Source organism: Mus caroli, chromosome 7, assembly GCF_900094665.2.
Source record: "Mus caroli chromosome 7, CAROLI_EIJ_v1.1, whole genome shotgun sequence".
NCBI classification, from domain to species: domain Eukaryota; kingdom Metazoa; phylum Chordata; class Mammalia; order Rodentia; family Muridae; genus Mus; species Mus caroli.
In genome coordinates, this window is record NC_034576.1 from 135,861,723 (window position 1) to 135,877,049 (window position 15,327).

At 47.6% G+C, this 15,327-nt stretch overlaps 2 protein-coding genes across 5 annotated transcripts in view; one reads left to right on the forward strand and one right to left on the reverse strand.

Moving 5' to 3' along the window:
* The window catches only part of Edrf1 (erythroid differentiation regulatory factor 1), a 35,824-nt gene extending 33,243 nt beyond the window's left edge, over window positions 1-2,581 (forward strand). For 2 of the 3 annotated variants that reach the window (XM_021166784.1, XM_029479448.1), the window contains one exon: window positions 1,001-1,815. In XM_021166784.1, the coding sequence (XP_021022443.1) occupies window positions 1,001-1,175 (175 nt within the window). In that variant the 3' untranslated portion in view covers window positions 1,176-1,815. Of the gene's footprint in view, window positions 1-1,000 lie in introns of all 3 variants that reach the window. The other variant, XM_021166785.1, reaches the window with a different exon arrangement.
* A 1,342-nt stretch (window positions 2,582-3,923) lies between these two features.
* Window positions 3,924-9,487, reverse strand: Mmp21 (matrix metallopeptidase 21). 2 transcript variants are annotated; one of them, XM_021168828.1, is made up of 7 exons: window positions 9,323-9,487; window positions 7,856-8,387; window positions 6,877-7,016; window positions 6,472-6,613; window positions 5,257-5,514; window positions 4,482-4,654; window positions 3,924-4,320 (listed from the first exon to the last, which is right to left on the reverse strand). In XM_021168828.1, exons 1-7 carry the CDS (start codon window positions 9,476-9,478, stop codon window positions 4,021-4,023), a joined length of 1,701 nt encoding a protein of 566 aa, XP_021024487.1. In that variant the 5' UTR covers window positions 9,479-9,487; the 3' UTR covers window positions 3,924-4,020. The 2 variants fall into 2 exon arrangements, with proteins under 2 accessions (XP_021024487.1, XP_021024488.1); XM_021168829.1 differs by lacking the exon at window positions 4,482-4,654.
* Window positions 9,488-15,327: the final 5,840 nt, after the last annotated feature.

Below are 15,327 nucleotides of genomic sequence, written 5' to 3' on the forward strand. Positions count from 1 at the left end.
TAAAAAAAAAAAAAAAAAAAAAGAAAATTAATATTAATTTTCTTTTTTCTTTTTTTTTTTTTTAAGATTTTTATGTATATGAGTATACTGTAGCTGTCTTCAGACACACCAGAAGAGGGCATCAAATCTCAATTACAGATGGTTGTGAACCACCATGTGGTTGCTGGGAATTGAACTCAGGACCTTTAGAAGAAGAGTCAGTGCTCTTAACTGCTGAGCCATCTCTCCAGTCCCAGGGTTATTTTTCTTGTTGAAGCTGTTGAGTGGGCTTCATAGTATGACAACTGTGTAGGTTGGACAAGATACGCATTTTGTTTATTACATTTGAGGGGAGTTATTCCACTTTGGATTAAGAATCGAGCTGTTCATAACACGCCCTTCAGCATTCACTGCTCTAGCAGAGTGGCACCTTGACATTTCAGAGGCTTTAGGATTTGAGATGAAAAGCTATAAAAATCTGAGGATCATGAAGCCCTGTGCTGTAGTACAGAGAAGAAATCAGTAACATCATAGACGGTCCTTAGCCAGATATAAACATTAAGTATTTAGTTTAGTAAAATGGTAGATAAGGTAAACCAGCTAATTATATTAAGAGGAAAACGATCTGTTTGACATGTGGAGACTAAGATAGTAACTTCAGTTCAGTGAGTGACAATAGGTTAAGAAGGGCGTGATCTACACAAGTTGTAAGAAGCTGAGGCAGGAGTCTGTGAGCAGAGCTCAGCTGCCAGTTGAGATTGGCGCTTGCTGCTGAGTAGAGTGGCCATGTAGCTGCTCCATGCTTGATCAGCCCCAGCTCCCACTCAACTTTCTCCATGACATATTCTTTGACCATGTTTTTGTGGCTGCTTCCAGTGCCTTTTTCCAGTGCCTCTGCTGCGAAGGCAGGGGTCTTTCTTTGGTTTACTCAACAGCCATAGATAAGTCAGATACTCTTAAGAAGTACCTGTTGTTTCCAGCCCCTCCCTCTATTCCCTCACCTATTTGTTTTTAACCACAGCAGTAACGCTGAAGAAGACATAGTCCTCCAAACCAACAAGCAGATTTACTCCCAGCTTTTGAGAGCGACTGCCAACAGAAACTCAACTCTGCTGGAAAGAATTGAAGTCATCATCTGTTTGCTGGAGCAGCTTGCCTCCGGTAGCAGCCGATCGAGTGGCAGTGCTGTCCCCTGACTGCAGTGGTACCGGAGGACTGTCTTGTCAGTGCCTTCCCGTCCTGGAGCTGTCTGTTCACTCGGTGCTGAGACTTATTAAATATGAGGACATACCGTTTAATTGGGTCCACAGTGGATACTTGCTTCCCATGGCAGGCAGAGGATGTGGGGTGGTTCGGCTTCTTCTTGTGAAGGTGAGAAACTATAATGGAACCGAAAGCTTTCTAAATGTATTTCCTCGAGAAGTACATGGTTCCTTAGTGAGAACACCTCCTGTGATGTCATGAGATTTAAAATATTCTTGAAGTATGTTAAAACACTTAGGTGTAAGATGAGATTATTTTGGATAAAATGTTACTCTGGCCAAGGGAACTCTTATTCAAGTGATTTCATGGATTCAAATGGCATGTAGAAACAGTGCACATCGGCGTTTACTTCTAAGTGACAAAGGTGTCCCCTTTCCAAGCTGTGGTGTGCGCGGGAGGTTTTGACGACTGAGAATCGTGCAGGTCTCCTTTCAGTGCATGCTCTGAAGAGACTCATTCTCTGACTGTGTATGACATTGGTAAAGAATAGGTACTATCACTTTCATTTTAAACTTGAAACTGTGAATAAGGTAAGAGAATTATTTTGAATAAATAAGCTATTTATTTAAAATACCTTGGTAGTTCCCACTTGCATTCTTCACACTGCTGTGATTTGATCTGCTTGCTTATGATATCAACCCTTTACAAAGTATATAGCTCCTAATTTTCAAGGCAAAGGTCTCCCATACATTCCTGCTCCTGGGACATTTTACTGTGCCCTGCTGCTCTGGGGATCTTGTCCAGTGCCTGCTGCGTGTGGGGCCATCAAGCTGTAACTAACAGTCGCAAGGAAGTCCAGCATTTGCACCAGGCAGAGTCTTGATATCTGGCATCTGGCCACAGTTACATCCCCTGCCACAGCAGCCCCACTGGAGCAAGCAGGTCTCCATTGCAACAAAGTAGATTCTCTCACTATTTGTCTACTTCCTTGTTTGGTTTGCATTGTCATTGGAACAAATTTGCATCTGTTTACAAGAGTTAATCATTGTGACCCTTAAACCTTTGGTGAAACTGTAAAGCTTTGAGCCAACTCCTCAGTCTACTTTTAGGACTCCTGTGTCCTTTGCCCTGCAGCAAGTGTGCACACAGTAACACAGCCAGCCCTTCCTCCACTGCAGAGCCCTCTGGGACAGATGAACTCACCAGGGTTCCCATGCTTCCCTAGAAATAGGCTGCAGTGTTGAGAATACTTGTCTCCAAGCCCCTCCCTCTCCTTAGCCAAAAAGCCCTTCTGATAGGAAAATGGATTTTAAGCAAGGAAGTAGAAATTTTGGCTCTTTCCCTTGTCATAGCAATAACATGAAAATTTCTGCAGGAGAAATAAAAGATACTTCTCAAATATGTTGTGATTACTTGTGTTGGTCTTAATTAAAGCCTCCTGAAGTATATGTGTTTTAGCTGTTCCTTTAGAAGAGTCTGTGGCCTGCTCACTCAGGTTTCTGAACCGTTTTCAGTTAGTTGGTTCAGATATCATCTATGACATTGGCTGTTGTGTGTTAAGAATTTAAGCCAGCAGGTGGTGGTATCGGTGGCTGCTGTTGCTGCACACGCCTTTAATCCCAGTACCTGGGAGGCAGAGGCAAGCAGATCTCTGAGTTCCAGGACAGCCAGGATTACACAGAAAAACACTGTCTTGAAGTAACAAACTGAAGAATTGATAAGCCATACTGTGTGGGAGTTAAAGGGTCAGTGCCTGGCCTAGAGTAGGAAAGTTGCACTTCCCCGGCCAGCTTCCAGAGCCCTGTGGTGGCCGGACCCACAGGACAGAAGCAGGGAAGTGTTCCCAAGTTACAGTGGCGCAGAGAAGCCATCATCTGCAGAGCCAGTTAGTGGGAGGGCCTGTGCACAGACAAGCAGGGGGCAATCATCACAAGGTGCAGACATAACACTGTGCATGCTGGCGACACCTGTTGTGTCATCCAAACACTTTGGGGACCTTTGTATCATGTCACATGTTTCGTGTAGCTTTTGCTACCCCACCTAAGCTCCATGAACAGACTTACGTTCCAGCCCCCACCCCGCTTCTCTTGAATCCACAGATAAAAGATACACACACAGTTGTTCCTTTTCAACTTGCCTTTGGTACAATTGCTGGGTGCTACTATGTCCTGCCTGGAAAAACATGCCATTATCAATATTCTTATCTCTGAACCTCCTGCCTGCCCCAAACTTAGTTGCTCAGTTACATCCCAACCCCCTGCCTGTAAGAGCAGCCAAAGGCCTCCGCTCCACCCAAGATCTCACATGTCCACTCAACTTCTCTCCATTCAATGCCCATTGAACTCCCCCCTTTCATCTGTTTCTTTTCCTCCAGGGACCTGGGAGTCCCACCTATTCTTTCTGCCTAGCAATTGGCTTCTTTACTGACAGATCAAGAACCAATTGGGAAACAGGACAGTATCAGAGCCATACCTACAGTCAAATGTTAAACATATCAGTATGACATGTGTCTTCCAGTTAATTATAATTCTGTGCCCTTTCCTAGACCAGAACTCAGTGCTCTAAGAGCCATTTGTATACCACACCAAGGTGGGACCCCTGGTGGCACTATTGGGACTGAATGGAGTTCATGTGGCATCAAAAGAAAAGATTCCCTAGGGCAAACTTTTTGATGTTTCTAAAAAGTTTCGTCCAGCAACTGATCCTTAAAGCTATTTTTATAGTTCAAGTAATGCTTTCTGTTTGCTTTAGCTATTAAGAATCAGGTTTGTTTTCTCTGCAGAGAAGGCTGGCACCTTCTTTTAAAGCTGTTCTAAGTCCTAGTCTTGATTTTCTTCTTTACATGTTCAGGGTAGAGGTGTGAACGTCACAAACATCAAACCACTTCTCGGAAACAGATTGTTTTGGAAGTAAGCCATTCAGAGGAAGCCGGGTGTTCTGCTGTCTGTCCTTGTCACTAACTACTTTCCAGTACGAGTTGCCTTTGAAGAAGAAGATGGAGTTGTGTGCGTAGGAGTAGTATGCGGAGTCGAGGTTTCTGAATGGGTGGCTTTGAGGCATTATTGCTGGAAACACTTGGCTCATCTTCTTTGGATAAGAATTAAGGACTTGGTTTCGGTTGACATCAAATGCAAATACCTGTAAAGTAAACCCCATAGGTTTGCTGAGGAATGTTGACAATCTGACTTCGCACTGAATTCTGTAGACGGTCAAGTTCTAAATGTTTCCATCTGTCTGCCATTGTCTCATAGATGAAGTGATGAGGATATCACTAAGAAGTTGGATACAGTGATACTTACTAGAGACTCCTTGAAGAAGTAAATTAACTGCTGCCTCCGATCGTAAAAGGCCGTGTCCAGGGGGCTGGGGATGCCAGGGAATCCTTCTGAGATCAGCTTAGGGTAGCTCCTTCCTTGTTCGTCTTCTGTGTGTGCCTGGTCGTTCTCACTGTCGTATCTCCAGTATTGGCTTCCTGAGAGTCAACCCAAAACTGTCAATGTGGTTTATTAATCCCGGACTATAAGAAATATGGCATGGGCCAGAGATGTAGCCCAGCACTCCTAAACTCAACCCAAGTGAGACTTCGCCCACCATCCTATGAGAGCATGGCATGTCACTCTGCTTCACGTCACTCCAAAGAGCAGCTGCCAATAGGTCCTAAATCCGCCCTGCATGGTCCTCTCCCATGATTTTAGAGAAACAGGACTTTTTCACTCAGCCATCTGCTCAGGCCTCCCATGACTTTTCAGTTTGACCCTAGTTATGTTTGCTCGGCCCATCACTGCTCTGTTGGAATGCTAGTTGCCTCTCACACTGAAAGCCATGAACACCACGGAGTATCTTGAGTCTTAGTATACAGATTATTCCTTTCCATGGTAGAGGCACCTAACAAAGTGTATTCATTTGGTACTACCGATCCTTCCTAAGATCGGGGGACACAGCCTACCTGCAGTCTGCCTAATCAGAAAAGCCAGTGGTTACTAATACCCTGCAATGGATTCCTTGGTAAATGCTGGAAATATCCTAAGTACAAGTTCAGTAAGAGAAATGGAGCCACACCTGAAGCGTTGTTACCTTTAAAAAAGTAGCGCTCGTCTTTTCCCCATGACCAGACGTGGACGTAGGCATCGATGCTCTGCGTGGGAATTCCACGCCAGCCAGTGAGGATTTGGAGGGGGTCCCCGTAGCGAGTCCTGTTGTTGCGGTTTTCGTAGAGCCAGTACCAGCTGTTGCGGAAGAAGTACGTGTTGAATCTCACCCTCACCTCACCATATTGGTTCCTCTCCTTGCGGATCCAGTCAAACACTGTATCAAATGATCCCTTGCATGAACCTGGAGAGAGAGAAACAATGCAGCCACTTGTCACTGTAAGCATCAGCACTCATAATTGTCTGGAACGGAGATACTAAGTGGCTAGCACTTCCTGTTGGAATGCCTTAAAGCAAAGCATCACAGAAGACTGAATTTTAGGAGTTAGCAGTCTGGATGCAGTTCTACAGCCACCATAAGTGCAGCTGGCACATGCCTCTCCATAGTCTATCTGGTTTCACGAGAGGAGAGAAGCACACACAAACAGCCATGTTTCTACTGGAGGATGACAGTGTGGCTGAAACAGGCTTTGGAAGTCAGGAGTTCTGGGAGCACACAGGAACAGAACTGGGCTGCATGTGAGGGCTGGGAATGGAAATGCTTGCTTTCCCTGTTGGGTACCTGTGCTATAGCCAACCGTTTTCTTTCGTTTTTAAAGACTGGACTTTTAGTTATATGTATGTGTGTGTGCTCACAGGGGCTAGAGGTATTGGATCCTCTGGAACTGAAATTACAGGTGATGATGAGCTGAAAATTAAACCTCTGGAAGGCGCTCTTTACTGCCAAGCCATCTCTCTGCCCCGCCATTTGTATTAAATAGCCAGCGGTGCCTGGCGTAACGACTGAAACTTTGCAGTAAGGCTGATGTCTGGAAGCACAGCTTCTTATAGTGGCTTTGCATTCACATAGCTCTAGGATGCTAAGGCATAGAGAAGCCCTGGGTATCTAAAAGCCATAACGTCCTCTGTCCTCACCAGTGTGGAAGGAGGAGAAGAGAAGGCACAAAAAGGATTGTTGCTCTTCACCTGTAGCCCTATATGGTCTAGTGTGATCATTTTAAAAGCCGGCAGACAGTTTGAGGGCAGCTCTTCAGCCGTGCAACCTGTTTGGGGATCAGCCTCCTAATGAGCCCAGAGCAGAGCCTGCTGGCTTTAACCTCCTCAGTACCCTCCGGGCAGGGTCTGCCCTAAACCATCTTACCATAGAGTCTTTGAATTGCTTTTCTGTCTGCCCAGTCCAACTCAAAGGCAGGCTCCTGGGGAATGTAGTTTGGTTGCATTATGGATCCCACCCTGTAGGTGTGAGGCAATCCAAGGACATGGCCAATTTCATGGACAGCCACCTAGGAGGGGAACACAGACCACAGGTGTAGGACCAAACCTGAGTCTTTGACGTTGCTGGCACCAATCACTGAATTATAGAGGCCTGGCCTGTGCCCAGTGCGGAGTTGTGCTTGTTCAGGAGAGAAGCAGTGACTACTGGGGAAACACCACCAGAGATTTGCTAAACTTTCTAGAAGGCTGTGCACACACCAAGGACAAGCCGTGGCTCTGAACTTGGGCTAGTGCGCTTTGTCTTCCCAACAGAGCAGCTGGGACCTCTTACTTTGAGAAGGCTGATGCCTGTGTCACTGGAGAGAGGAGTGAAGTGCTCGTCGTCATCAAAGTGGATCTCACCCAGGCGCCAGGCATGTGCAAACTCCTGTCCACTCCCATCAAACACCCGTGGACAGCCCAGGTGCCGGCCTGGTGTGGGGAGAGGGGTGGGTAGCCGTGAATGAAGGTGCCCATCTTGAAGCCCTCCCTAACAGCACAGACTGACAGCACCACAGCTTCCTGCAGCTATTGGCCCTGTGGAAGCTCTGTGGGTGCAGACTGAGCTGCCTGGTCTGTGAACTGTGAGGCTATAAAGACTAGAAACTAGCAGGGCCTGTTGGCGAATGTCTTTAATTCCAGCACTCAGGAAGCAGAGGTCAGCAGATCTCAGTTCTGGGCCAACCTGGTCTACAGCGGGAGTTCCAGGATCACCAGAGCTACACAGGAAAACCCTCATCTTGAAAAAAGAACCACAAAAATTAAAAAAACAAAAAACAAAAATACAAAACCAAAAAAACTAGAAACATCTAGATGCTAACTGTGCTATGTGCTCTCTCTCTCTCTCTCTCTCTCTCTCTCTCTCTCTCTCTCTCTCTCGTGTGTGTGTGTGTGTGTGTGTGTGTGTGTGTGTGTGTGTTGCCAGTGCTGGTGAAGGAGATGGCATTAGAGTTGGGTCCCCTTGTTACTTTTGTCACAAACCATGTCTTATGTACCCTAGAATTAGGAAATTAGCCCATGAAAGCAGCGAGGTAGATGGGAACACCTCTAGTCACAGATGGGCTGTAGAAGACAGGTTATTTGTCCAGTCTGCCAACAAGGAGGTAGCTGTGGCTTTATATATAAGTCCACACCACGTGGGGCAACAAGGCAATCAAGCTAATTGGCCCAGGTTGCCTTAAGCGTCATATTGGACATGGGGCCTTGATGGAAGAGCCAGAGGGTGCCTGCAGAGTAGGCAGGAAGGAGCCCCAGTCTGGCACCCCTCTTACCTCTCCCAAAACCCAGCTTTATGTCCACCATGGTGCCAGGGGCAGTGCGGTCCTCCCGGAAGTCCAGTGGTGTCACCTCACTCCACATCCTGAAGGCCAGTCTAAAGATGTACCTCTGCTCATCCCCAGAGAGTTGGCTGCTGTAGGCATCTCCCACCAGCCTCCAGGTCAGTGTCTTCTTGGAGAAGGCCCTGCTGGCCCCAGTGTCTGAGGCATCCTCCTGTTGCCCATCTGGCTTGGGGAACAGCATTTGAAGAAAGCGCTTTTGTCGGGCCCTGGGCCGGAGACCTAGAGAGGTCAGCAGGGCTGGTGGGGTTGGCAGGGCAGCCTGAGGGGGCAGCCGTGTGTCAGGAACCCCACAGCGTGGCTTATTCATAGCGGCCAGTGTAGGTGAGTCCAATTCCCCGCTGGCTGGCAGTCTGTTCGCCTTCTGGAATCTACGTACAGCTTGAGCCAAGGTGAATCCCACAGGGACTCCTGCTGACTCCTTTGGGCTAGGTATCTCTGACCAGCCATATTTCAATAGGAAGCTCTGTGGGAAAGAGAAGCCCTAAGTTCATAAGGTTGCCTCCTGCTGGGACTTTTCCTGTGCTGTGGTGGCTGGGGAGAGGCAGGAGATACACAGAATGAAGCTAGAGATAAAAGGACTTTATCCAGGGTCTACCAGAGTGGAGTCATGGATGCCACATGGCCCGTGGGGGGGCAGAATTGAAGCCAGCCAGGTGGTGGGACTGGAGGGGAGGGGCCATGCCAGAGGGCAAGACTGGAGGTGGATACACACTGTGGGCTGGTGGTTTCTAGCATACAGGGGCAAGGGAAGGCAGGGGCTATAGGGGTGCCCTTGGCATCCAAAGCAAGTTTGGCACATCATAGCTTCTCACTGCCCTCCACACTAGGGGCACCCTGGAGCCAGAAGTTTAGAGGAACCAAAAGTTTAGGGGAAATTTTGGTCATCTGTCTGCTTGAGGTAAGACCCAGACTTCAGAGCCATGGCTGGAGAAAGGGACCCTAGTCTGTTTGTGACAGTGGATGGCACTCAATAGCACTTTGCAGGGATTTGTGCTGGTACTGTCCTTTCTCTGTATACCCAGGCTGGCAGGAGGCCAACCGAGGGACGTCATCAGCACAGCGCCTTAGACTCTGACAGCTGCATATGTTCACCTTCAAATGTCCTCTGACATTTAAAGCTGCTCTCTGCAGGCTCGAAGCTGCCTAGACACCGATGCTTCTAGGGTTAATATCAGACGGAACTACGTGCAACTCCCTGGGAGAGGTGGTTGCCTAGCATGCACGAGGCTCCAGGTTTCATTCCCAGCTCCACAAAGCAGGCTCTCTGCCTCTGCACAGCTATCCTGCCATGGTATGCTCTGGCCTCTACACGTGTGTGTGTGTGTATGTGTGTGTGTGTGTGTGTGTGTGTGTGTGAGTGTGTGTGCAAATGCTGCTGCTCTCTGCATCTCCTCTTACCTGAGCAGCATGGAGGTCAGCAATGGGCTTGGCCCGGCTCAGAGGAGATGGCTCCAGGTCCGAACGGTCCCGGCTGTGGAAGAGCCTCTCAGGCTGGGTGGGTGCAACTAGCCAGCAGAGCGGCAGTGTCAGACGCAAGACAGAGGCAGCAAGCATGGCTTCCCTGGGACTCTGGTCCTCCTACCTTACTGCGTCCCTGTCTCCCCTCCTAAGGAGCAGGGCACGATGAGGTCCTTTTATAAGCAAGCAAGTATTTTTTCACCCAGCTCTGAAGTGTGCCTGCTAGGAGGCTGCTTCTGAGGCCCAAGCAAGCTGCCTTTGAAGACCCCAGGGCCACTTTTCTCATGGGTGTGACAATCCCTCTTCCTTCAGTCCTGGATCACAGTGGTGAACTTGTGGACTGCTCTCCTGTGTTGACTTTAGTGATTGGGTTTGCTCCTAAATGAACTGAGGGAGAAGTGCTGGGTGCGTCCACCTGTGCTGCTACAAGGCAGAGCCCACCCCCTGATAACGTGCCTTTAAGGACCCGACCTATGGCTTTATAACCTTCATAACCTTCAGTTTGGTTTAGTCTCTTTTTTCTGGGTGGTCTGGGCTTAGGGCATGTTAATTTGTTTCTCAAACTTTAGTTTCTTTTCTTTCTTACTGGTGGTTTTTATTGAGAGAGAGAGAGAGAGAGAGGGAGAGAGAGAGAGAGGAAGAAAGAAAAATCTAGGGTAGGTAAGATAGCTCAGGAGGTAAAGGCACTTACTGCCAAACTGGATGACCTAGATTCAATCCCCTGACCTCACATGTTTGGAGAGAACAAACTCCTAAAAGTTGCTCTCAGATCTCCAGGGATGCGTCCACCTGTGCTGCTAAAAGGCAGAGCCCACCCGCTGACAACGTGCCTTTAAGGACCCGGCCTATGGCTTTATAACCTTCATAACCTTCACTGTCCAAAGAAATAGCAAATAATGTAATTTAAAATTTAGAATGTCTATTCAACATAGAGCAAAGTGAATTTTAGAACTAGTGCAAGAAAAACAGTTTCCCTGCAGTGGGCAGAACCATGCTGAATTTCTTTGCAGACACATATGTGTATGTCTGTAAAGTGTATGTACATTGTACATGTGTCACAACTCCATAGGAAGCCCTGGGTACCCAAGTGTTCCTGAATACAGCTACTTACTGTGAAATCCTAATGTGTGAGTCTATGTGAGGGTAAACTAGAACCACTGAGGCCCGTAACAAACTACATACATACATACATACATACATACACACTACACAGCCTGAAGGAGTGAAAGGAGGCAGGCCTGAGCCCCTGGAGTCTAGAGCTAAGCCTGGAATCTCACAGTCCCCATCTGCACCCAAGCCCTGCCTTGCCCAGCTCGAGGCCCCGCTGTGAGCAGTGCCATTCGGCACCCGAGATGGAAGAGCATACATGAGACATTTATAGTATGGAGGCAACATTCAGTCAATGCCCTCCCCACCAACCATGAGGATCCTCCTGCCTCTGCTGCCTGTCAGTGGGCTTGTCTCTCCTTCAGCCTCCCTAGGAGCAGTGGCACCCCTTTCATCATCTCTTCCACTTTCTTTTCAAACTGCCTCAGCTGGTTCCTCTCCCTCCTCCATCATCCCACACGTGCCGTGGTGAGTCCAACATCCAGCATGATCGTGCACCTCATTGCCAGATGTTCCGTCTTTTCTAGAGTCTGAAATGGTCACTTGTGAAAATCCTGAAACCTGACCTGTTTTCTTTCAGAGAGGACAGTCCTGTCCTTTCACTAGTAGAGACTTGTCCCTTACTCTGCTTTAAGGTGACGAGCAGTGGAGAAGGTTCACAGGTGATTCCTGCACCGTGTGCATCCGTGATCACTGGGTGACCTGGAGATCCGTGGCAATCGAAGAAAGATGGATTACAGCCTTGCTGGCTGGCAGCGGGGAGATCCAGTTTCTGTAGACTGATTTGATTGTCCAAGGGCCATCAAGTCTATTTATTGATTGTTACACAGAAGTTGGGGGTTTTTTTTGGGGGGGCGCAGGGAGGTAAAACAAGCCCCTCATCCCAAAGCCCCTAATCTAATCTATGTTTCCTGAAGGAAAACCCCACTCCCCAGAAACATTACTCCTTTCTGTGCGCTGTTTGCAGCCCTCAATAATGCACGATATGTCAGGTGTGCCGGGGCCATTTGTGACCAATGTTGTGCTAAGGCTTTAAGCTCCTTCAGAAAAACAACCCTATAGATAACAAACAGAAAACAATCGTGTTTTCCTACAATGATTTCGTCAAGGTCAGAGTGTTTCTGGGAAACAACCTTTCATCCTGGTGTCTACCCTAGATGCAGTGAAAACCAACCAACTATTTCATTCTAATGTTTACCCTAGATACATCGGTTTCTATTAGGTTTCCTGCTACAGCCAGCCTTGAAAACAATGGGAGGAAAACAAGGGAATAGAGGGCTGGAGTGAAGGCTCAGGAGTTAAAAGCACTGGCTGCTCTTAACTTCCAGAGGACCTGGGTTCAATTCTCAGCACCCACATGGCAGCTCACAGCTATCTTTAACTCCAGTCCCAGGGGATCTGACACCCTCACATAGACATACATGTAGGCAAAACACCAAAGCACATGAGATAAAAATCATGTTCCCCAAGGTTTCTCTGTGTAGCCCTGGCTGTCCTTGAACTCACTCTGTAGCCCAGACTGGCCTCAAACTCAGAGATCCGCCTGCCTCTGCCTTCCAAGTACTGGAATTAAAGGTGTGTGCCACCACGGACTGGCAAATAAATCATTTTAAAATGGAACAGAAATCTATTCACTGAGTTTTCTGGGAGGAAACTTGGTCCTGTGGTACAGTATTCTGCTAAACAAGGTTTTCCTCTGGGAATTTAATTTACACAAAGGTTTTGTTCCTCACAGTTTTGCCTTAGCCAAAGGCGCAGAAATGAAGTGAACTTTTGTAGGATGTGTGTGTCCACATGTGCACTATGTGTTTGGTGTGAGTGTGACGATCACAGGGCAATTCTGTGGGTATCCCTTCTCTCGGTCAGTCCTAAGTGAATCAAGCTCAGATTGCCAGGTTTGCATGGCAGGGCCTTTACTCATTGAGCCATTTTGCTGGTCTCAAAGTTGACTGTTAAGGCCAGCTGGCACTGACAGGGCTCCTGTCCCAGTGCACCTCTCCCTATTTCTTGTGTGGTGGAATAGCGTTGTAATCCGAGATAGTATCTGCCAGAAGGGAGCGCTCAGTCAGCATGGCTGCTGGCCCCGAGGCTCCTGCATAGCACCTGAGAAGCTGAATGCGAACATGCTGCCAGCATCCCTAGCACTATCATGCTTGTGGAGAGAGAGGAGAGAGAGAGGAGAGAGAGAGAGGGGAAGAGAGAGAGAGAGAGAGAGATGCCAGGGAAGTTAAACACACAGCTTACCTCTCCACTGAAACGAGGTGTGTATCCGCTCAGGAATGATGCAGGGTTACAACTTGGTGATCCTTTGCTGTGTGATGAGAAGGGCTCTGCCCAAATGCCCCACAACTGATGTTTTTACCTATCCCAGACCCCTCCCTCTAAATCATGCATATTGCTTTTAGACCATAAAACCCATTCTTATGAATGATACCACCTGTGTTTTACAACAGCCTAAGTGTAATCTTAGGGGCCAGGACAACCTTGTGCTATGCTTAAACATGGCTAAAGTAAAAGGATCCGGGCCAGACTCTAGAAGTCCTGGTCCAGCACTGGTTACAACCAAATCAGGCTGAGCCTTCTTACCTCCCCCTGCCTGCTGTAAAGCCTGCAGGGGAATCACCATCACTTTCAAATCAGAGTCTGAGATGGGCTCTAAGATCTCATGCCAAACAACCACGGCGGCTTGCAGCTGCACCCCCAGCTGTGGATGAAGCGCTTCTGTTCCAAATGGCATTCACGTCCTTGTAAGCGCTTCTCCGCCCCCATTAGCTGTACCATCACTTCGTGGCCAGCAGCATGTTTAGGAATAAGGGTCAGATCTTAAGGTAAGAAGCCAGAAGCCACACTTCCCCATTCCCTTCCTACCAGGCCCCTTCTCCTTCTCTCCCTCCTCCCACTTTGGTTTTTCCAGACAGGGTTTCTGTGTGTGGCCCTGGCTGTCCTGGAACTCGCTTTGTAGTCCAGGATGACCTTGAGCTCACAGGGACCCGCCTGCCTCTGCTGGGATTAAAGGCGTGCGCCACCACCACCCAGCTTTCACCTCTTCTTCTCTTTTTAAGATGTATTTATTATGTATACAGCATTCTTCCTGCATGTATGCCTGCAGGCTAGAAGAGGGCACCAGATCCCATTACAGATGGTTATGAGCCACCATGTGGTTGCAGGCAATTGAGCCAGTGCTCTTAATCTTTGAGCCATCTCTCCAGCCCAGCTTCCATCTTTTTAAGGTTTATTTCCTTTTAAAAGCTATGTGTATATGTTTCTGTGGAGAGGGAGTCAGAGTCCCTGGAGCTGTAGTTACAGGTGGATGTGAGCTGCTTGCCACAGGTGCTGGGAACTGACCTTGGTCCTCTGAAAGAGCAGAACATGCTCGGAACCATTGAGTAACCTCTAATTAACACTTATTTAGCACCACACCATGTGTCGGGGTCAAAGGACGACCTGTAGGAGTCAGTTCTCGCCTTCCACCATGTGGATTCCAGAGACAGAACTTAGTTATAAAGTTGGCATCAAGGCCTTCACTCCACTGAGGCTCTGACAACTTGCCAGCCCTATAAAGATTAAAGATTCCATGAACATCTGGGGACTAGGAACCTACAATATCTAACTTAGAGGGACACACGCCAAACCACGCCCAAACCACGGCACCAAGCCACGGCATAAGCCACGGCACTAGACCCTTCTTTCTCTTCTGTGGTGGATGATGGTGAAGTGGCTCAGAGTTTCAGAGCTGCTCTGGGGGGCGGGGGATCAGATCACATGTGTAAGGCTTCCTGCATCGGGCTGGGCATGGTGTGCACATAAGCGAAGACACCTTCCAACCTGGCCTTCCATGAAGTCAGCTGCATGAGTACACAGCCATCTTCCCTACCACCAGCCCAAGAACTGCTAAAAGACAAACACAGGTTTTCTTAATGCAGCTCACTCTAGTCCAGGATTACCTAGTAGAAATATAGTCTGGGGACACAGTTTTCAGAGCTTTTCTGCAGGGCACTACATTTCTTTTTCTTTTTTTTAAAGATTTATTTATTTATGTATATGAGTACTCTGTAGCTGTACAGATGGTTGTGAGCCTTCATGTGGTTATTGGGAATTGAATTTAGGACCTCTGCTCGCTCTGGTCAGCCCCGCTCGCTCAGGCTCAAAGATTTATTATTATAAATAAGTACACTGTTGCTGTCTTCAGACACTCCAGAAGAGGGTGTCAGATCCCATTACAGATGGTTGTGAGCCACCATGTGGTGGCTGAGATTTGAACTCAGGACCTTTGGAAGAGCAGTCAGTGCTGTTTACCCGCTGAGCCATCTCTCCAACCCCCTACATTTCTTTTTTTTTTTTTTTTTGTATTACATGTAGTATTTATAGTATTCTGTTTTCATTTAGGACTAGCAAAGAATAATATACATACACAAATATTAGACAATTTTTGGTCTGTCCATAGGTATTCAAGTAAAATGGCTTTAATAGTTGCCATTGCAGGAGTGACTGAAATTCCTTCATTCTTATTGAGGAGCTATTAATTTCTTCACGGCTTGTCACAAATGTGAACAATAACTGTCCTTTTCAATACTTTTGATTGCTTCCTTGGGAAACTCTCTGAGCCATGAGGATGGAGACTAACTAAAAACGTTTTAAAGCTTCTGAATGGATGCCATTTGCTGAGTTTTCTTTTTTTTTTTAATTAGGTATTTTCCTCAATTACATTTCCAATGCTATCCAAAAAGTCCCCAATACACTCCCCCCCCAGTCCCCCTCCCACCCACCCCCACCCCTTGGCCCTGGCATTCCCCTGTACTGGGGCATATAAAGTTGGCAAGTCCAATGGGCCTCTCTTT